This window comes from Monomorium pharaonis, chromosome 5 (genome assembly GCF_013373865.1).
Source record: "Monomorium pharaonis isolate MP-MQ-018 chromosome 5, ASM1337386v2, whole genome shotgun sequence".
Classification (NCBI taxonomy): domain Eukaryota; kingdom Metazoa; phylum Arthropoda; class Insecta; order Hymenoptera; family Formicidae; genus Monomorium; species Monomorium pharaonis.
In genome coordinates this window covers 7,354,970-7,377,240 of record NC_050471.1, presented here as the reverse complement: position 1 = coordinate 7,377,240, position 22,271 = coordinate 7,354,970, and the positions used below count along the sequence as shown (strand labels likewise).

Below are 22,271 nucleotides of genomic sequence, written 5' to 3'. Positions count from 1 at the left end.
GATGGCGCTAAATCGTCCCCCTTTTTTCCGGGGGAGTTTGTACCCCCCGCTGCCAAAAAGGGGCAGCCAGCATACAGGAGAGTAATGCGAAAATTGTCAAATATCGGGCGCATGACGGCGGTGTGGCGAGCTCGGTGAGCCTTGGCGTTGGTGGTGTGCGTGGCGTACGTAAAGAAAAAAATTTTTTTTAAAGTAAAAAAGCAAAGAAACCAAAACAAACACGTAGCCGCGTTAGCAGCGCCGAGGAGTCACGGCGCGATGTCGAGTACCTTGGAGAAGAAGATCATGAACCTGGAGGAGCGGCTGCGAGCGGAGAACGAATCGCGGGACCGGGACAGGCAGGCCGGCGGCGAGATTGGTCCAGGCATGGGCCTGCACTCCTCGTCGTCGTCGTCGTCGTCGTCGGCAGCGGCGGCGGGCTCCGCGTCCAGCCCTGCACTCCGCAGACCTCGGCAACGTAAGCAGCCTGGCTCTAATGCGCGTGAAGATCCACTCCACGAGTCCACCCTGGATCCCTCTTTTCTCTCGGATCGATACGATCCATCCCCGGCGACGCATTACCGCGTTCGTGGCCGTGTGTACAGGTTATGTTGACCATCGCGTTTGTTGATCGATTTCCACTGTTGATTCCGCAGCTTCGACGCGTTCGGCAAGGTCTTCTTTTCGCCTTATTTTTGTCGGTTGTATTTGTTCACGTTAAGCGTGACTCGCCGTTTGATCTACTCTGATTTTTGCCGAACGACTTTTAGATACTCGTAAATCGTTTATCGTTGTATCTGAATTCTGATTCGAAAAATTTCGAGATTAATGGTAAGTGATGCAGTACAATAAGTCATAATAGCTTTTGAAAGAGAGGATATATTATTAATGTAGTTCAATATAAAAAATATATAATATATGGGATTATGACATAGTCTCAATGCTAAAATGTATAATCAATTACGGAATATAAATATATTACAAATATATAATTAAATATAAGATTACATAGCTTTTATATAATCGATTATATAGATAATATAACTCAATATTGATACTATTAATAATGTGTCAATTTATTAATTTTAAGCTTGATTAAATTTTTGCAAAAATAAATTGAAATCCTTTTCAACAGTGATATTAAGATTTTTTTCTGGTTATTAATGCAAACATTATTACTATATAGTTATTTATATGTGTTGAATTATAGGGAAGTCAAATGTTTAATTATAAAGAAGTATATAGTTAGAACTTAACTATATAATGTAACAGAGTAATGTATTTAAATATATATTTTTTTGATAGTTGGGGAGATGGGTACTCCAACACGACCCAGGAAACAATTAGATCTGCCAGTGTCGCAGATAACACCACCAAAGATGCACGACAGCGAGGTTGATTTAAAACTGCAGGAAATTATGAAGATGAATGGCATCCTGAACATTAATGGTCAAAGGTATCAGACGGAGATGAAAGATCTGGAGCACTTGGGTGAACTCGGTAATGGCACCTGTGGACACGTTGTCAAAATGAGGCACAAACCGAGCGGTGTGGTGATTGCTGTGAAGCAGATGCGACGTTCTGGGAATGCAGAGGAGAACAAGAGGATAATCATGGATCTCGATGTCGTACTCAAGTCGCATGACTGTCAGTATATTGTGCAGTGCCTGGGCTGTTTTATTACTGAATCCGACGTTTGGATTTGCATGGAACTGATGGCAACGTGCCTAGACAAACTATTAAAACGTAGTAGACAAGCGATACCGGAAGATTTTTTAGGAAAAGTTACAGTAGCAGTAAGTTTCCATGTTTCTTTTGTTTGTAAGATGTTTTGTCCTAAATTGCTATTTTTAAAAGTGTTGAGAAGTTTAGTAAAAGAGAAAAGATACATCTTTTTTTATTGAGAATATTCTAACTTTCTCTTTTATTCGAATAATCTCAAGACTTTTGAAAAAAGAAAATTTTACTACATATTGTTATTTTCACAGTCTCTATTTCTCTGAATTAATTTTTTTTTCTTTTAATTGGAACTTTATTATTGTATGTAAATCATTTTAATGATAATTTTAACATTATTGGAAAACTAATTTTATATTATAATATATTTGTTTTTTTAGACGGTAAAGGCGTTGTCGTACCTGAAAGAGAAGCATGGTGTAATTCATAGAGACGTGAAACCTAGTAATATATTGCTGGATGAAACGGGAGGAGTAAAACTTTGCGATTTTGGGATCTCTGGTAGACTGGTGGATAGCAAAGCAAAGACGAGGAGCGCGGGATGCGCGGCGTACATGGCTGTAAGTAAATATGGCATTGTAGAACATAAATATTTTTTGAATAATGAAATAATTATGTATTTTTCTACCATTCTTTATACAGCCTGAAAGGATAGATCCACCGGATCCTACTAAACCGGATTATGATATAAGGGCAGATGTCTGGAGTTTGGGCATTACTCTGGTGGAACTAGCTACGGGAGTATTTCCTTATCGAGACTGCAAGACTGATTTTGAGGTAAAGTTTCTGAAATTTGATTTGATCTCTTTATTTCTATCTAGAGTAGTTGTATAGAAACGGATAATTTTTTAATTTTTTAAATTTTTATTATGTAATATGTGTATCTTGTATACATTTTAACTATTGCATATTAAAAAGCAATTTTTTTTAGTTTATTATAAAATTTTATTTTTAACTATAGAACACTGATATTAAATTTAATATTTGTTAATTAATGTAATATAAGATTTACATGTATTTCTTCACTTACATTTATTAATAAAATATTTTATAAATTATAATTTAGACTTTTATACATATGATGCTACAACCTTAGAACAATTTTTTGTAATACGTTTTCTACAGTTTTTCTAAGATGCATCTTGTAGCATTATTATTAAATTGACGATGAATTTAATTTGTAATGTTTCATGTCATTTTTTAGTTTTAATTTATGATTGTATTTCAAGACTGATAATATTCAGCAGTTTATAGAATCTGAAAATGTATTTAAGATATAAAATAACATCAGGTTCTAAGATCTAGCAGAGATTGTATTTGTTTCTTTACTCACTTATTATTCTACTCATACATTATAGGTTCTAAGCAGAGTAGTACAAGATGATCCTCCGTCTCTTCCGGCGGATGCGTTCTTTTCTAAGGAGTTTAGGAGTTTCGTCAGCTGCTGCCTCACAAAGAATTACAAACATCGGCCAAAGTACCACAAACTCATGGAACATCCCTTCATTCGCAAGTACGATGTTCTACAGGACGGCGAAACAAATTCCACTCTAACAAACTCCGGCTATCAATGGTTTGGCAAGGTCATGCGGCAGCTAGAGCCAAGGTGGGAACCACGGTCTGCTAATTGCTGTTCGCTGTATGCTTTTCTTAGATTAGACGTAATATTTAGGATGTTTAATATTGTGATAGGAGAGACAAGACGATAATATAATCATTAAGAACGCTAGCATAATAGTGAAATCGCGAACTTTTAAATATAGCATGAGATTCCTGACTAATAAAGATACTGATCTCTGGTTTGGTTCTTTTTTTTTTCGTCTTTTGGCAATAACCGGATTTTAATTATAATAAATCGTTTTACGAACGATTTATAAAAACTTTAGTTGCATTTAACATATTTACGATCAGTGAGTTTTGGATCGAAACGTTTTGCGAATTAGTTTGTTGGATGTTAAGATTGTATGAGGATTGTCCCGGAATTATGACGTCTTTGACTGTTAGTTAGCGGATTCTCTTTTGTTGATTGCGCGTCAACTTTTGCATCTGAAGAATAATCGATTTGTAAGTTCGTCGAAGAATTTGCGGCCGAAGAGAGACACGATGTATTCCCGGAACATTCGGTATATATTTATCTCTGATACTGCTTTGCAAAAAAAACTGACATTTATAGTTCCTTCTTTCGAAATTAAAAGTTTGCGTGCGTGTTAAATTGTGTTGCAGCGTTGAGCTTGAGGGAGGCAGCGCGGCGTAGCATCCTCTTTCTCCCTCGTTCCTTTCTCCTTTCCTTCTTCCACTCCTTCCTGTGCAAACTGAAAATCCCCGAAAGAGACTTAAAAAAAGAGAGAAAAAAAGAAAGAATAAACTATCCCATTACTCAGAATACCCAAAAATCTACCCGATTTTCATTTCGAGTTGTTTGGTTTGTGCACGCGCCTGTTACACATCCCACCCTTCAACCCCTACTCACGGTAAGCATTGTTTTTTTTATTTATTTCATTATGTTTTTGTTTCTCTCTTATCGTCTATTTTGGTTGTGTTTAGCGTAGCGACACCATCGTGATGCACGTATAATTTCCTGTGCACATGCCATTTTTTCTTTTCTTTCTTTGCAAATTGATTTGTGAAATAAATTCTTAGCTATTGCAGATATCGGGGATGAAATGTTACTACAGCGAAATTAATGTCACTGTGATAAAGAAGATTATGAATCTTGTGGATCTTAATTATAGAACCTTTAATCATATTGTTTACTTTTTTATTTTATCAGTAAAATTTTCATAGAAAAAATTGTCCTAAGAATCCTCATTACTTTAATGCAAAGTTTTTAACTGGAAATAGCTCCTTCCATGACTTACATGAAGACGCGAAAGGTTCTGATCTTGCATTCTCTGAAAATTTTCAGCGCGGTTTAGAAATAATCTGGTATTTTTTTTACAGAAAACTTTTCTGTTTTCTCATTTGTATCTTGCATGCTAACAATTAACGATTAATGATCCTCCCTAACTTTTATTAACACTTCTGGACTAAGGTTTTTTTTATAGGCATAGCCATCATGGTTCAACAAATCAGTCACAATTATGGGATGATATTGGTATATACATATACCAAATATATCAAAAGCGTCAGATTACATTTTCATGCTAAAGAGAAATCAATCTGATCTTAAATTTATCTTTGAGAAAATTTCATTTGGATGGCGATTCAGTTCCAGATTACCAGGAAGTCAGCAGCAGCGGATTTCGGGCCATGTATCCTTAAAACAGACAGTCCATCTTCGAACGCAAGATGCTCGATCTGAGATGCCAGCCTTCCTGAGGAGCAATATCAATAGCGGCATTAGAGAGCAGCAAAATTGCGGGTTTCTGTCGTTCCATCAACGTTCCAATAGCGAGAACAGCGCGAACTACGTGCCCTACAGTCCGTATGCTCTTCGTCGGAAGGAGATCTCTCGACCGTTCTCGCCGCCGATATCCAAGGACACGGCAGATCAGCCGGAACCGAATTTGCCTCCGCGACCTTTCTCGCCCTATCGGCAGCACGAACAGAACATCACCAAGCATGATTACAACTCTTCGAATCGCTGCTCGACAACGAACGGTCAAAAGAGACAGGAAACGACGACGACTACGACTATGACCACAATGACAATGACGACGACGACGACAAGATCGTTCTCTCCTTATAGAACGCAGGATATCAGTTTGGATAGCAATGGTCGATCATATTCCCCATATCGTAGTAGTCGTTACGAGGAACGCGATGGCAGCAAGACGAACCGATGGCAAGGAGACGTCTCGAGGTCGTTAAGTCCTTTCGCCAGAGATTATTCGCCCTGGCGACGGGAGAACGTTGATCCACCCAACGTCATTCAGCCACCACCTGCGACGTATGATAATAGCGGCCGTTACTCACCATTTCTACAGCAACGACTCGTGCAACCATCATCACAACAGCCTACGACACTTCAAACCTATCCGCAGACACAGAACATCTATGGTAGCCCAATGATCAGCCGCAAAAGGTAATTGAATAACTTGGAAGAACTTTAATTTACTTGTATTAAAATGGTTGTCAGAATTATGTTTTAAGATTTTGGTATTTAGAATTTACATTTATTAAAATGTATAATTGTGTATCTTACTACTGTATCATCTTTATTCCTTTCACCTGTAAAAGATATTTACTGATTGATTGTATACTACATTAGGCGATTTTTGGTGATCGTTTGGTACATGTACCAAAGTACCAATATGTACCAGAGCGTTTTCGCGTGTTTGGTACTTTTTGGTTAAGGCGTGGCTAACCATTTTGGTACATTTCTGGTTGATACCAGCTATACCTTTGCAACGAAGTAAGGTAGTTTTTTTCCAAATCTGCGGTATGAGAAAAGAGAAAAGAACCAGTCCATTTTAGCGTTCATAGTGGTACATGGTAGTGGTACATCGTACCAAGATAAGCTCCACCTCTACCAATATCAACCTTGGTACATGTACCAAACGATCGCCAAAAATTGCCTATTGAATACTCTATATTTATTCTTACATTTTTTATTTATTTTTTTATGTCTTCTGTGTATGTCTATTTAATTTTGATTTAATCATTTATAATTCTTGACCATTTTTTGATAAGCTTTAGACAAAATTTCATCTTACAGTTAATTTCTTTTTCTTTTGGTTAATACTTTATTTAGTTTAATTTCTTTTATTTAGTACGTTTAACTTACTATACAATAAAAAAATATCACGTTTAATTTTTGTATTAATCGATTAAAAAAAAGTTTTATCAAAAAGCATAATAAATATTGTTACTTTTTTTTCATAGGTTTCCTTCAGAACCTCCGCCGCAGGGATCCCATGGCTCCACTAGTCCACAATTGTTGATCTCCCGTTTCGCGCATCAACTGAAACAAGAATCGCCGCCGTCGTCGTTGACGATGTCGCCGCAGCAGATTATTGGTTCAAAGGAATCCGCGAAAAAGCGCTTTGCATCCTACGTACGCCTCAGGCTAGGCAGCGAGCGTGCTCCTTCACCAGAACCTCCACCGAGACTGAGTCGCGGCGAGTCTCCGCTTGCTCTTAGAAGGAATTTAATCGAACAGGCGTCTCCTTCCTTTTCGCGAAGGTGCGCATTTTCATTTTTAAATTGTTTCGCTCGCTAAGAAAATAATTTCTTGTGTAATTATAAATTGTATAGTTATTATTGATCATTTCAAAAAAATAAAAAAAGCATATGTGACGAATGATTGGACTTTTTCTAGGTACGTCTCGCCTTCTCCGCCCCAACCGCCTCCTAGGAGATTGTCGGAAAGCAATTCCGTGCCTGGTAGCCCGCAGCACGTGCGAGCTCGCCTGCGCTACACGCCCGAACCTCAGAGGAGACCTCCGCCACCATAACCCACCGTTACAATCATTAAGCCTTATTATTATTCCTTGTTGGTGCCATATGTGACTACGGATACCCGGACAACGTGTATCACATAGTAGCGACATGCATCGTTATTCGGCAACGGTTGCGCGCACAGCGAGTCACGGAACGTGTAGATGCAGACATTTATACGGCGTGTGCTCAAACGTAAACCAAAAGAAAAACATAAAGAAGAATCAGAGAAGCGTGTTCTTAATACTCGAACTGTCGCGAATTCGGAGTTGTACGCGAGTCAAAAATTTGTACAGGAATGTCGATTTAGCGTGCGAAACGAGTGGAATTACGGGCAAGTCTTTTATTTTGATTTAACATTCTCACACATTTGAATTCGCGGACACTTCGAACGCGAGAATTGCCTTAAGAGACACGAGGACTTGTATTAGTTAGATGTGAATATTTCAGATCTCTGAAAGACTTCCTAGTATTTCAGGTATCTGATCGAAGAATATTTTCAGAACTCCTTATTGATGTTAGAACGTAGAAAAGAGTGAAACGTCTTTTTCGAGTTTAGAACGCTTCACACGCTAAAGTCGTTATAAACGAAACCTTCTGCACGGTCAAGCTTTTAGCTAAATCGCGCTGACTGCCTCGGTTTAATTGATCCCCTGGCGCGCAAAATTAATAATTTTTCTACAAGACAGGAAAAAAAGGAAAAAAAGCGTAGGTCAATCTTTAAAAAAAGCAGATAGTCTTAATACAAATTTTCGCCGAACTCTTTTGCCTCGACTGTTTTTCTAAGTGGAAAAAAACAATCGAGGAATGGAAAAAAATTAATTACAATTAATGTTAACCGAGACTCCGATCGGCGCCCCAAGGCCTGTGTGTATGTTTTATATACACGAAGGGGTCGTTCACATCGCGTGTGAACAGTCCTCGCGATGTTTGCTCGGCTTTTCTTCGCCGTTGCAAGATGTAAATCGATCTACCTTCGTTAATAATCCTCTTCTCGTGTATTTATCGAGATAGTACGCAACGAGAAATACGATGCTCAACTTTTTATATCGTTTGCGTATCTAAAAAAAAAGCGACAGAAGTGCGGCATTAATCGCGTTGCACAGATGTTTTTTCTAAATCACAACCGCCTCGATACACCGTACGTACATATATATATATAGCATTTTGCTACACGTGAAAAATGCGTAAACCGTTCCTATCACTCTTCGTTTACGCTTCTTTCAAATCTTGAGAATTTTGTCAAGGGAAGGAGAGACGGAATAAACGCAACGAAACTCACTCTCTCCTCTCGGATGGTCTTACAGTACTCGAATTGCAGTCTTACGATGATTTTTTTTTCTACATTTTATTAATACAATTAATAATAATGACTATTATATTAAAGCAATGTTAAAAAGTCAACGAGAGTTGTGAGTTCACAAGTGCGTAATCCAGTATCAATAGTCCACCCGGGAGGAATATTGTCATTCATACTCGACATTTCTTCGCGTCAAGAAAAAGGGACGGAAGGAGAAAAACGGAAGCACAATAATATCGCGGTTAGCACGTCTCGTAGAGTCCACAGAAGACGAATTGTATATTACTCAATCAGCAAAGCGTACAAGGGCGTCACTCTCATACACACACACACACACACACACACACGCGCGCGCGCGGTTTTAGAATGTTGTAATTATTATTTTTAATTAACATTTAATCCCTATCTACGTTCAAGTCTACACTCGTAATCACCCTTTGTCGTTTATTTGACAAAAGGATCTGTTGCAATGTAAATAAACTTATATTTATATGAGTTATTGCATGATTGCATCTCTTTTAACATTTTTCCTCTTTCGCCACTCGAAACTTTCATTCTCTAAATCTGCTTTAAAAGTATGTCATTACTATTTTTACGAGGTCATGCCTTTTTTAATTGAATCAGTGCATTTCTATTCCTCGTTCCGAATAATAAAAAGAATTGCGCAAGTCAGTCGGACAGAAGTGTAAAACTTGCATATGAAAATATAACCTTTCTCTCGATGTTTTGATTTATTATCTATCAAATTGAAAAATATCAAATTATTTAAAGAAACATTAATTCTTTTCCAATTTAATACTAGATTTATTAATAATAGTACTTAATATTATCGCTGTGCTGATAATTAAAAGATAATTATAATAAGTATAATAGTTAGTCTAATGTGGAATAGATAAAAAAACTTCGTTATGGTATGGTTAATTATTATCGAAATATTGATAAAATAATCAAATTTTGAAAGAAATGTGCGAAATTATTTTTTTTGAGGTTATTTTTTTACTGTACGTGATTTATCGTCAATTGTGTAAATTTTCATTTTAATTGCTTTTATAATTGAAAAATATCATTTCTAAAAAAAAATATATATATATTTCTTCAAAAGTAAATTTAATAAATTGCATAATATCTGTCATATTGTGCTACGCTGTGCGAGTACCGAACATGTAGATAAGAATTTCCCGTGACATACTTTAATTATCAACAAAATTTTTTTAACCTTTTTAAAGAAGTATATGCATAAATGTATAAAATATGGAGTAAGAAATTTTGAAATATTTTTATCTTGGATTTGCTTTAAAAAATTAGATCCTGCGCTCACGATAGCTAGTTATAAAAAATTAGAATTTTAGACTCGGGTTTTCTTAGAACATTTTCTTTGTACACATTACAGATAAGTAATTTAAGTTATCTTGTACAATACATTTATGCCTTATATTTTATTTATATTAATTGTGCATTTATATATTATTAATATTTATTGAGGAAACTGACTCTAAAATTCTAATATAATTTTTATTCTTAATATTTATTTTTCTATTGTGCGTAGAGCATTTCTAACCTAAAGCGGAATAAATCTGTCTTGGTTTTCACTTTGTTGAGCTCATAAACAAGCAAATTTTAAGAATTTTTTTGTAAGAGATTGTTGAAGGTGGATTAATGAAACTCGATTCAAATATACGTTTACTAGGTAAGTATTAAAAAATATATTATTTCAAATAGGGGTGATGGAGAGGGGGAGGGGGGTATAATGGATAAATCTCAATATGCTACGCTGATATGGATAGGCTGCAGAATATTCTCTGGTTCTCCAGTAAGTCATCACAAAAATTGATCAGATTTTTTATAATTTAATTGTAGTTGTTTCGTATGGATTAAACTAGAATTAATAAACAAAATATTATGTCAACTTGTGAACATGGCACCTTGTCAAAGAAAAAAAATTATTTTCATAAATTTGCTTTGTTTTTAATAAAATTTTTTTTAAATATTTTTTTGTTTTGCAAAATCGATTTTTTTTAATTATGAAATTTAAATAAAACTAATCATTACATATTATTAGTTTTATTTAAATTTCATAATTCAAAAAAATCGATTTTGCAAAACAAAAAAATATTTAAAAACAATATAAAAAACCTAACAATATAGTTTTAGGAATAAGATAAAAGCAATTTTATTTATAAACTTTTATATTTATAAAAGTTTTATTTTATTATCTGAACATAAAATTTTATTATCTATACTTATGATAATATACGTGTATGGTAGGAGAGAGATAATGTATGATATGTAATACAATACATAATATTAACATAATTTGTTATAATTCTTATTCTCTACATAATATACAAATAAATAAAACAATTTTCTCAAATTCCTAACTCAAATCTTCTCTAAATTATCTAGTATTTATCATTATTTTGTGATTTGATACACAGCATCTTAGACAAATTTTTAATTTTATCGATATGATCTCTTTCCAGACAAACGGCCTTATACACGATCAGATGCCATATTATTTTCCCTTCTTCCTTCTACAATATAAACGGGCATTCTTACGCGTCAGCGTCGGGTATTCAGTTCGAAGCAGATATATTTTTATCGTATCATGCCACGTAATCTCTAAGCAAGTCTTTTTGCTGACGGCTCATGCGCATTGAACATCGATGAATTTTCCAGCTTTATGCCCCGCCATGTTACGATCGCGTTAATTTGCATTCTTCTGCGAGAGGACTGATCGAACCTCGTGTCGGCCGAACTTTATTTTTGTAAGCCGACACATTACATCGTTATGCACGGCGACTTGCGGTGCATAGGTATCCTCGAGATAATAGAAAACCGTTGTTCGACTATTAACAAATATAGATGTAACATTGAGATATAAACAATTGAAAACGAAAAAATGCAAAGTCTTCGAATCGCGAATGTTGATGCAAATATTTATATGTGATCACGGACCGAATTCACAATAAATACTCTTGAAAATTTTCGAAAGAACTTGAATCGCCTAAAAATATACGTCTTAACAATTTGTTTTAATGGAATAACAAAAAACCTATAAGATACAACTATAAATTATAAATATCATTTTCCAGTTCACGAAATCGACGATGAGTTGTTGAATTAATAATTTGTTGCAACCAGCTAATCTTATTCACAAGTACCACAATTAATTTGTAAATATATTTGAACCATATTTATAAATATTACAATTTGTAAACTGTCTCTCTGCACTGCTCGGGCGTATGAGCAATTGATTTTATTTATGACTATAAGGTTAGTTATTATAGTTGTAACAAATTATTCTGATAAGTTCGAAACTCGTCGATTTCTACTGGATTATATTGACTTGCGTCGCAAAGATAATGAGAGAAGATTAATTTATTCCGTCCAAGTTTTCATTTAACTAATTCACGTTTAACGTGTGTGCGTTACGTACACATAAAGGATTGTTAATTTACCTCACAAGTGAATTAGATATTTTTCGGGACGTATATGCGTCTTTGACGCTATACGGTTTCAAAAACTACCTAAATTTATGTAAATTTATGTAAAATTTTAAGCATTAACGATCCCATGTGTACGTACAGTGGCACGCCAGAATGCGAAGTAATCTCTATACATATAATAATGGCCGTGCTCTTTCTCTCGCCCCCTTTCCTCTTTTTGTTCGTTACTCCCGAAGACATCTGTGCGTTCGGAGAAACCATATGAATCAAGATTGAATTAAACGTTCGTTTAACCGAAGGTTAATCTAACCTGACGCCACGCGGAGCGCGATAGCGTAGGATCGCGGAAAGAAAACAGTTCTATTCGCCGTCCCTGAACAATCAATATGGCTTCGAGATGTTGCTCTCACTCTCAAAGCACGCCCAGCATAAGCGCGTGGCCATCTTTCTGTCTCGTTTCGTTTCCCTCTTTCATGGACAACGGCAACGACAACTTCAGTGCCGTTGGTTCGGGTTGCTTCGCGCCACTTCGGGATCGTCGATCTGATTAGTCAAACGGGTCTTTGGCTGGAGAACAGCGATGCCAATTTCGAGGCTCTGCCATCGAGCCACAGCTGTGGAGGGGAAGAAGAACCAAAGGCAAGAACCAATCATATTAAAGAATTACTGACCATTCACTGAGTCTTTAATATGATTGGTCCCTGCCTTTAGCTCTTCTTCCCCTCCACAGCAATGGCTCGGTGACAGATCCTTGAAATTAGAATTGCAGCTCGGGAATTTTCGACTTGCTACGACCGAGCCGAGAGCAGCCAAAGGTAGTCGATGGAAGCCAATGGAAGCAACGGTGGAAGAGACGAGTGTGCATGCGGTATACACTGTTCACTGATGAATACTGTTTATCTAGCGATATATACAGTGGATGAAAGTGTAACAGAGAGGAAGAGAGAGAGAGAAAAAAAATAAGAAAGGGAGAACAGAGAAGAGGCAAGCACGGCGTCCCGCCATCGGTAGCAAAGGAGGATCGATGAGTCCGCGTCGTCGATAAGCGTCGCCGATAAGCGCGCAACGGGGTGAGATCGATTGCCGCGCCAGAAAGCGGCGCGTTAGTGTCGGGCAGGTAGATAGATAGGACGAAGGGCGGAACGAGTATAGAAGTATAGATGAAGACTAGAACAATCACGAAGGAATAGAACGAGTACGAACACTGGATAGAGAACTGGAAGAAAAAAAACGGACCACCCGGAAGAAAAAGTGTTAAAGGAAGAAAGAATAACTAATTGGAAGGATATGCGGAGGAGTATGTATCGGTAGGAGTAAAGGAACAGACGGCAGGATGAGATACGTCTTCGAAGATGTGCGTCATTGCTCGTTGCAGCAGATCTGTTGCTCGTAGCGGTGGCTAACCACATGCATCAGGCATGGCTGATGTAGCGTCGTCCGAGAATGACAACGGGCTCATCATCGCGACGTCCGAGGGATGTCGGACGCCACTGGTGACGGAGACCGATGGCGTCAACGGTGAGGAGGGAACCGTCGCTGACAGCAGACTTGTCGACGAGAAAGTCAGTATTCATGAAATCCTCGAAGGAATGACGAATGAATTTAACAAGGGTGTAAGTCCGATGAAAAATGACAGTGATAAACCGGGAGTTGAAGAGATGGTAACATCACCGTTGCCATCAAAGGTCGTTGATGAGACGTCCAAGGGAAAAGGAGAGCTCGACGATGTAAGCAAGGAAGTTGCTGAAAGTCCAAAAGATGTAATTACCTCTCAGACCTCAGAGGAAAATCATAAGAGTGGGGAGGATGGTTCACCAGGAAGTAAGCAGGAAGCAGCCAAAAAGGATAACAAAGCTAGGATTGTCCTGACGTTTAGGACTATCGATGAGAATACCGATCATGGCAAGAAGACCAAGATATCTAGTTGTTCCTCTAATCTTACTTTAGTTCCTGACGACTTAGCTAATTTGAACTGTGGTCAAATAGATGGTGTCTCAGTAAAAATAGAGAATTCTGATGAGAATTGTGATGTAGTGGAAGAAACTCAAGCAGAGGAGTCCCAAGCTCAGAAGGAGGCTCAAGCGGAGGAATCTCAAACAGAGGAGTCCCAAGCAGAAGAATCTCGATCACAGGAGTCTCAGGTAAATGAGACGGAGGAATCTACAATGGGGACAGAACCAAAGATTATGGATGAAGATAAAGTGGAAACTGCAGAAGAGAAACTTCAGAGTGAACTTCCTATCCAAAAGAAATCTGACACTATAGAGAATAACACTGAAGATAGCAATGTTAAGGAAAAGTTTGCAGAAGATACAGCACAAGAAGAAACTATGGCACCAGTCACTAGAAAGAGAAGAATTGGACGACCTAGATTACTTAGAGCACTTAGGTTTTTTACTTATTCTTATTTGCTATTTTTATTGAATATTTAGGTATGTGATATTTACAAATCTGTTTCCTTCATTTTCAGTGATTCAGTTTCTCAAGATGAGGAAACTCCTGGTCCCAAACGTTCAGCTAGAAGGTTGTGTAAAGAATCTGTAAAGAGCACTGTACTGGAAAGTGCCATGGCACGCAAAGAAAAGTCTAATTATACAGAGGAATACAAAAAGAAGAAATATAATAGACCAGGACGACCTAAGAAGATTGTTCCAGGTAAAGAACAGATGAAGCAGACACAAGCGAAAATTTCTGATATTCGCCAGGACATGGAGACATCACTAACGTCTGATGTTAGCACGGATGGCATGATGTTGGAGTCTTCGCGGAATACTTCGCTGGAAAATAGCATAAATGACACAGTCATAGAAGATTCACAATCGTTTTCGTCTGACTTCGAAGGAATGCCGAAGCTATCACCAATGACGAGGAGTTCAGAATCACAGCCCAAACTGGGTAATTCCATTGGTAGTCCTAGTGGTAGTGATGATATACCTTTGGCTGATATTCAGAAACCTTTCCTGAAACCTGCCACGCAATCTGTTCGACCCAAGAGAGAGAGAGGACGTCCTCGTGGAACCACTCAAGCGGCACGAAAGATGGCAAAGTCAGATGCATTTGAAGGTAATGCAAATATAAACTAAATAATTATTTCTTTGAATCACAACTGTTAAAATCGATAAATTATCTTACAGATAATTCTCCGTCCGTTGCAGAAGGGGGTAAAAATAATGATTATCCTGAAGGTAAAGGTTTAGTTTTTAACACAAATATAAACATGTTATACATCTTAATATAAATATATAAAAATAAATTGAATAGAAAATTTACTCTTGAAGTATTTTACATATTTATCTTTTCTATTGTCTATCTTGTTATGTAATATGTAAAGCAATATTTTATTTTATTAACATTTTATATTAACACAGAGATGCCGATTAAACGTACTCGCCGGAGTACAATGTCGAGTCCCAGTCCTGCAGAAGGACAAGCATCAAAACCAGAATCAACAGCAATTATAACCGAAGTAAGTATCATTATTTAATATATAGAATAATATTTGCCTTATGCAGTTGTATCTATTTTACTGCAATTCTTAATATTTTGCAAAGATTCTAAAAAATATTCCATTGGGAAATAATACAAAAAGTTAAGCCTTTTTTCATTTGCCCTTGCATATCTCGCGCTTCATTGCTCGGACCATTAGAAATGCTCGATCATACTCCGACGTGTCTAGAAATATCGGTTATAACTCTAACGTGTAGAAATTTTTTATCTGGACCAAAAGGAGATAATTTTTAAGATCTTGAAGTCTTGATTAAGCAACAAATTTTATTTTTTTAAAGTTTCTGGTAAACTAGGATGATTTAACGCCTTAATGTTCAGGATTATTATATTCAATTCTCAGTCTAGTCTTGCTTTAATATTTTTTTCCGCCAAGAATACTGCATGTGGCAGCCTTTCCGAAAGTATACCTTTGTATTATACTGATTCTTATTTTTTAAAATAAATTTTAGACGTACATGCACACCATGCTGTGCTTATGCCAAGTGCGATCTCAGTTATACGTGACGATAACTGGTTCCGGGGGACCACTTTACTGTACTGCTATCGACTCGATCGACAACCGAGTGGTGGGCTGCTGCAACGAAGTAGATGCTAACGATGTGGCAATGCGGCGACCGAGCACTCGCATACCTTTTATTATTCTTTGTCGTATGCACAAGGAACGATTGCTACGTCACAATTGCTGTCCCTCATGCGGCATGTTTTGCTCGCAAGGCAGATTTGTGCAGTGTGTCAATGGTCATCAGTACCATCGTGAGTGCGAGATATACCCGAATAAGAAAGGGGTTTGCCCGCACTGTGGTAGTGAAACTTCTGCGTATGACGTACTGATAACAATAAATGGTATGCGACGGCCGGTTTTTATTCCCACTCGGAAAAAATTTTCCAAATTGCCATCTGCAAAGATGAGCCTACCTGGAAAAGGTGATAATACCAAATTGGCTGAAAATCCACCTTGTCCGTTGATCAAGCCTGATGTTATCAATATACCCGAACCGTCGATTAATACCGAAAGACCAGAGCGTTATACTATCATGAGTCTCTACACGTCTGTGAAGAACGGGGATCTTGAGAAATTGGTAAATGTATTAGGTGAGTCAAAATTCTTGGTGAGAAATAGAAAAGTTAAAATGAATTCCGAATTTATAAAATTGGAAATTTTTCTCAGCTTAGAAATCAAAGATTTCTTTACATTCTAGTTATCTATTCATATTATAAATTTTTCGTTAAATATTTTATTTAGAAAGCTAAGATGAGTTAGTTGATATTTCTTATTTAAATTTCTCCGATTTTGATTCTCTATATAAATTATATTTTTAGCGAATGTTGAAAATGTTATTTGACAGTTTAATTATCATATCATTATATAATCAAACTGATTGATGGTTTCCAGCATGTGGTTATAATGCAAATCACACATTCCGGGATTATGCTCACCGGACGGGTCTGCACATTGCGGCAGATAAAGGCCATTTGTCATGTGTACACGTTCTGGTTCAAGCTGGTGCTCAAGTAGATGTAATGGATAGGAATCAATTAACGCCACTGATGCTAGCCTCAAGTAAGGGTAATGCCGCTGTGGTGAAATACCTAGTCAGGGTAGGCGCCGATGTGACGCTGAAGGGTGAGGACGGTATGACTGCTCTACATATGGGTGCTAAGTCCGGTCATTTAGAAGTCTGCAAAATTATTCTGACTGAATGTAAAGTTCCGAGAACATTAGTAGGTGTGTGTGCTATACTGAATTGTCTCTAAATATAAATAGTTTTCTTTCTTTTTAGTTTTAATGCTTTACATGCCTTACATTCTCTTAGATTCTTTGTTTTTACTTGCAGATTCTGTGGACGATGGCGGCTGGACAAGTTTAATCTGGGCATGTGAGTTTTGCCACGCGGATGTCGCACGGTATTTATTAGATAAAAAATGCGATCCGCTTATTCGAGATGCCGAGCAGAATATAGCATTGCATTGGAGTGCCTTCAGTGGCAGTTCCGAGATCACAGAGATGCTTCTCAATGAGGGATGCGATGTGAACGCTGTCAATGTCCACGGTGATACCCCCTTGTACGTCTCTTATATCTCTCTTGTAGATTATACTCCTAAAATTCTCATTATCAAATATGTTAGAAATATTTGTTGTGAAAATAACCATTTTGAGTAGATTAAACTTTTTCGATTAAACATTTCCATTTAATTATAAAATAATAATTGATATTTTTTTAGACACATAGCAGCTAGACAAGATCAATATGCAGTTAGTGTTCTACTCTTAGCGCGTGGTGCTAAAATAGGAGAGGTGAACGCTGCTGGTGAAACCGCGGTGAATTGTTGCGCTTCAGACGGTGATACTATGGCTGCCTTGAGATTGAATGCAAAAGTCAACGAACTCTCCGAGCATATGTGGGAGAAAACGGTTAAAATATTAACAAAGTATGTATGGAATTTATTTAATATAGTTATATTGGTATAAATAAATATGAAAAAATATATTGTAATCTTATTAGAAATTTGAATTACTTTTATGGTTATTGTAAATATATTAAGTATATTGAGAATTTTATTACGCAATTATTGTTAGGAAATATTAATTTATAATAACAATGTGTACACACACACACACACACACACACAATTTGTAATATAATAAAAATAAATATAGCTTTATTTGTTTGTTTTATTGTCTATTATTATTTTACAGTGACATTTCACGTGGAAAGGAAACAAATCCTATACAATGTGTTAACGGATATGATGGCGAGGATAAGCCGACAGATTTTCTTTACGTGACGGAGAATTGTTTTACAAGTCACATCAATGTGGACCGCACAATTACATCGTTGCAGTCTTGTCGATGTGAGGATAATTGCAGTTCCGAAAAGTGCTTGTGTGGCAATATAAGTCTGCGATGTTGGTATGATGAGGAGGGAAAGCTTATACCAGAATTTAATTATGCAGGTATTTAAATGGTAGTATTGAAAAAAAATTATTCGTAAGAATAAAAAGAACAACTCCATAAATATAATATCAATTAATATGGAGGAATTGATACCTTATAAAAATATAATTTATTAAGATTAGTATCCTAGTATCTTATCAAATTATATTCTAATTATAGATCCACCAATGTTATTTGAATGCAATCCAGCTTGTGATTGTAACCGCATTACATGTAACAATCGAGTGATTCAGCATGGATTGACGCAACGGTTTCAATTGTTTCGCACAAAATGCAAAGGCTGGGGTCTTCGAACTCTTCGACATATTCCTAAAGGTACCTATGTTTGCGAATATGTCGGTGAAATAATCTCGGATTCTGAGGCTGACCATCGCGAAGATGATTCTTACTTATTCGATTTGGACAACAGAGTAAGTTACATAACTTTTATTTTAAGTTAGAAGCGAGAAAATAGTTTTGCTTTTAATGTATGCATATATAATTTTCAAAATTTTCATTTTATTTTTTTCATTGTGCATTTTTGCATTTGTCCTTTAAAACAAATTTATACTTTGATTTAATTATCTTGAACTTGTCATGGAATGAGTTTTTTATTTAAAATTCTGTACACGCAAAAAATGAAATTGATTTTTTTATTTGATAAGGCGATTGTTCTAGCAAATTATTTAATGCATCTTCTGTAATTATTTAACTTTATAAATTTTAATTTTAAATTTAAACACAATTATATACACATATAATCTGAGATAAAAGTTTTGATTTTGGCTACTTTGAAGGTTTAGAAGATATCCTTTTTTGGAAACAAAAGATTGTTTTGAATTTTTTGTATTTATATTTTTTACAACTATCTTCTACAATTTATAAAAATTAGGTTGATAAAAATCTATATGAATTATTTTTTTATTGTGGATATAAATTCTATTTTATGTACAGGATGGAGAAACATATTGTATAGATGCCAGACGTTACGGAAATATTGCTCGGTTTATTAATCATTCATGTGCGCCGAATCTGTTGCCGGTGCGAGTGTTTGTTGAACACCAGGATTTACATTTTCCAAGGATAGCGTTTTTCGCTAATCGCGATATCGAAGCAGATGAAGAGCTCGGGTATGTTGAAAAGCAGAAGTCATTGAAACGCCGAAAATCACTGTGCTTTTAAATTAACTAAAAGGAATACATTGTTGCACAACAATTTCCTTTAATAAATTGTTTAACATTCATTTTTCGTTTGATCAACGGCACGTAGTCGTAGTTCTTTCCACCTTTGCTATATATTTTGTTTCTTAATTCTATATTGTTTTTAGATACATATTTTGATAATAAAGTAATTCAATTCTGTTTATTTTTTGAATGTAGTCTGACATGTTACGTTTATCCAATAAAGGCATTTGATAATAATATTTAAATAACCCTTATAATCTTTTAATGGATTATACTTTTATTTTTTCTTATATTTTATATTTCTTTCTTTAGAGAGAGCTAAAATAGAGTCACGAGAAATTAATTTCTTATTTTTCTTATATAATTTTGCAAGATAAAAAAATTTTTCATTTTTTGATTTATTTAATATAATTTTCTAATAAATATATAAAATTTTACTTATTTTCTTATATATTTGGTACTAACGCTCGATGAGTTTAACGATGATGATATTTTTATAGTATTCATACATCCTAATCTCATCTTTTTTTTGACGTCACGTTTTTTTAATTAATACCGGATAATAGACCAATATGGATCTGTTTGCCCTTAGCTTCGATTATGGCGAGAAATTCTGGATAATAAAGTGCAAGTCCTTCACATGTACCTGTGGTGCCGAAAACTGCCGTTATTCTGAGAAGACTATACAAGTTACGTTGGATAACTATCGAAGAAAGATACAGCAAGAGGAAATGCTGGCAGCTCAAACCTCGTCGTAACCCTAATGTGATTTAGTTTAATTCTTTAGGTGTTTACGATTTCTCATGAACGGACACAATGACGGTAGCGATTGATCATGTGTTAGTGCTCTGCGTCATTTCATCGCGCAACTGATTGCCGCAATACGCGTAGAATCATTAAAGTACAAATGCAAAACGGTGATGGGATGATAAAACAGTTCGATTAGGTTCTTTTACTAATATTTCTTTGCGCTGTAATATATCAATCGGCTACGCAGCAGTCATGTTCGGTTGTATTATTTTTTTTTGCCGAACACCGAACTTGTCCATGTTAATATGAAATTGACAACCGGTCTATCAAGATTTTTATTGCTCTTTTTATTTTAAATATTGATATTGATGAATTTTATTTTAAATATTGAAATTTTAATAGTAATTTGAAATAAAAAAGTAAACGACTTGTGAGAATGTTTTAACAAAAACGATTATGCCAATTTATCTGAAAGAGTTATGAGAAATATTTGACTTTTATAAAGAATTATTTTTTTAGAAGCATCTCCCGCTTTTCTTGGCAGACCGGTTAATATCAATTTGTATTATAATGAATCTTTGATTTGCTTTGAAAAGTTTACAGAGGAAGTAATAATTGTAACACGTTTTGCAAGATATCTTTATTACATTTTTTCTTAATTCTCTTTTGAGTCAAAAACTTCAAAGAGATTTCAATCCCTTGTCACTTCTCGCCCGTATTTTTTTTTCGAGGCTTGCTCGTATTCGTTTTTTTTGCTGATCTTCTCTATGAGGATGCAAGGATTCTAAGAGAAAGTGCCACATCGATCTTTTTCTCTTTTTAGCGAAATAACGATATGCATAATATATACTTATATATGTATATATATATATGTATATGACAATTATTAGCTATTGTGCGTGTGTGAGGTATGAAGGTAGTAAATTGTATGTTGAGAATATTGTTATGGTCCTATTTGGACAAAGTATGTGATTGATAGGACATAAAGCTGCCATCGCTTTTAAGTGAAACGATGTTAGAATGATCGCAGCGCGTGTTCGTGTGTTCCTTATTATAAATCGTCACGCTATTTTATTCCAATTAGCTCTATTCATGTCTCGGAGTAAAGCATTTTAACGTTGAGTTCACTATAAGCGATGTAATTTGTAAGAAATTTTTTTGTACAAACGATCGATTTTTTTGTATAATAAAAGTTATAATCCTTTTTAATACGCGAGTTATTTTTTTGTACCAATCTAGTTGAATGAAAGAGAAATAAAAAAAGCAACAAAATTTTTAATTGTACAAAGTGTTTGGCTCTTCTTCAGAGATTAAATTTTTTGAATTTTTTTTTATATTTATAATATCTTTTACATAAAATATTTTATATTCATCTTTCTGTCTTCTAAGGCCCTAAATTAATATAATCAGAGAAAAATTACGATTTGGCACTAATTTTAATTTTGAGCATTTCTATGTCAATAAAATGTGAATCGAAATTGACATTAAACTACAATAATTATATCGTCAATGTCTGAATCCCGTAGATAATATTTATGATTTTATGGTTCTCTTCCATGCTAAATTAGGATTAAGGTGGCTAAATTAAGAGCTAAAGAGAGAAGAGCTAAATAGACAATCTGATCATCAAATGTTTTTATCTAATCTAAAACTCACTTCCCGACTATCTATATACTGTCTTGAACGTTTCTCAAGAGTGTATTGAAAAATTAAATGTTTTTAGAAAAAAGTATTTTTATAACTGTAATAATAACGCTTTGCACTTTATTTTTATTATGTAATTTATTATAAATTAAGTTTATATTTTAAAAATAAATTATATCCCATAGAAGTAATGTGCACAACTTTTTCTGCTATGTTCACGATTATTTACAATCATATGCATAATTCATATTTTAAATCTATTTTTATGCAAACGCGCATAATCGTACGTGTTTTATAAGCATTACTGACACTTCATGGATATAGCATGAAACTTTGACTGTACTATAAGTACTTAATATATAGTCAAGGGCATGGAACAGAACCAAATAATCATGGACATAGCACGGAAA

The 22,271-nt window shown here is 35.4% G+C and overlaps 2 protein-coding genes across 5 annotated transcripts; both read left to right on the top strand.

Moving 5' to 3' along the window:
• Window positions 1-19: 19 nt before the first annotated feature.
• LOC105833681 (dual specificity mitogen-activated protein kinase kinase hemipterous) lies at window positions 20-8,894 on the top strand. 3 transcript variants are annotated; one of them, XM_012675606.3, is made up of 9 exons: window positions 20-164; window positions 239-457; window positions 1,285-1,775; window positions 2,097-2,276; window positions 2,359-2,493; window positions 3,075-3,322; window positions 4,925-5,740; window positions 6,541-6,840; window positions 6,977-7,112. In XM_012675606.3, the coding sequence occupies exons 2-9, from the start codon at window positions 259-261 to the stop codon at window positions 7,110-7,112; spliced, it is 2,505 nt and encodes an 834-aa protein (XP_012531060.2). In that variant the 5' UTR covers window positions 20-164; window positions 239-258. The 3 variants fall into 3 exon arrangements, with proteins under 3 accessions (XP_012531060.2, XP_012531058.2, XP_012531061.2); XM_012675604.3 differs by lacking the exon at window positions 20-164 and having other exon boundaries at window positions 259-457; window positions 6,977-8,894; XM_012675607.3 differs by lacking the exon at window positions 20-164 and having other exon boundaries at window positions 358-810.
• Window positions 8,895-10,621: 1,727 nt separating this feature from the next.
• LOC105833682 (histone-lysine N-methyltransferase EHMT2) lies at window positions 10,622-21,426 on the top strand. Of its 2 annotated transcripts, none has more exons than XM_036286509.1 (12): window positions 10,622-14,230; window positions 14,312-14,904; window positions 14,976-15,026; window positions 15,210-15,307; window positions 15,798-16,440; window positions 16,850-17,074; window positions 17,184-17,412; window positions 17,572-17,778; window positions 18,047-18,303; window positions 18,464-18,714; window positions 19,238-19,413; window positions 20,060-21,426. In XM_036286509.1, exons 1-12 carry the CDS (start codon window positions 13,260-13,262, stop codon window positions 20,223-20,225), a joined length of 3,867 nt encoding a protein of 1,288 aa, XP_036142402.1. In that variant the 5' UTR covers window positions 10,622-13,259; the 3' UTR covers window positions 20,226-21,426. The 2 variants fall into 2 exon arrangements, with proteins under 2 accessions (XP_036142402.1, XP_012531062.2); XM_012675608.3 differs by having other exon boundaries at window positions 16,742-17,074.
• Window positions 21,427-22,271: the final 845 nt, after the last annotated feature.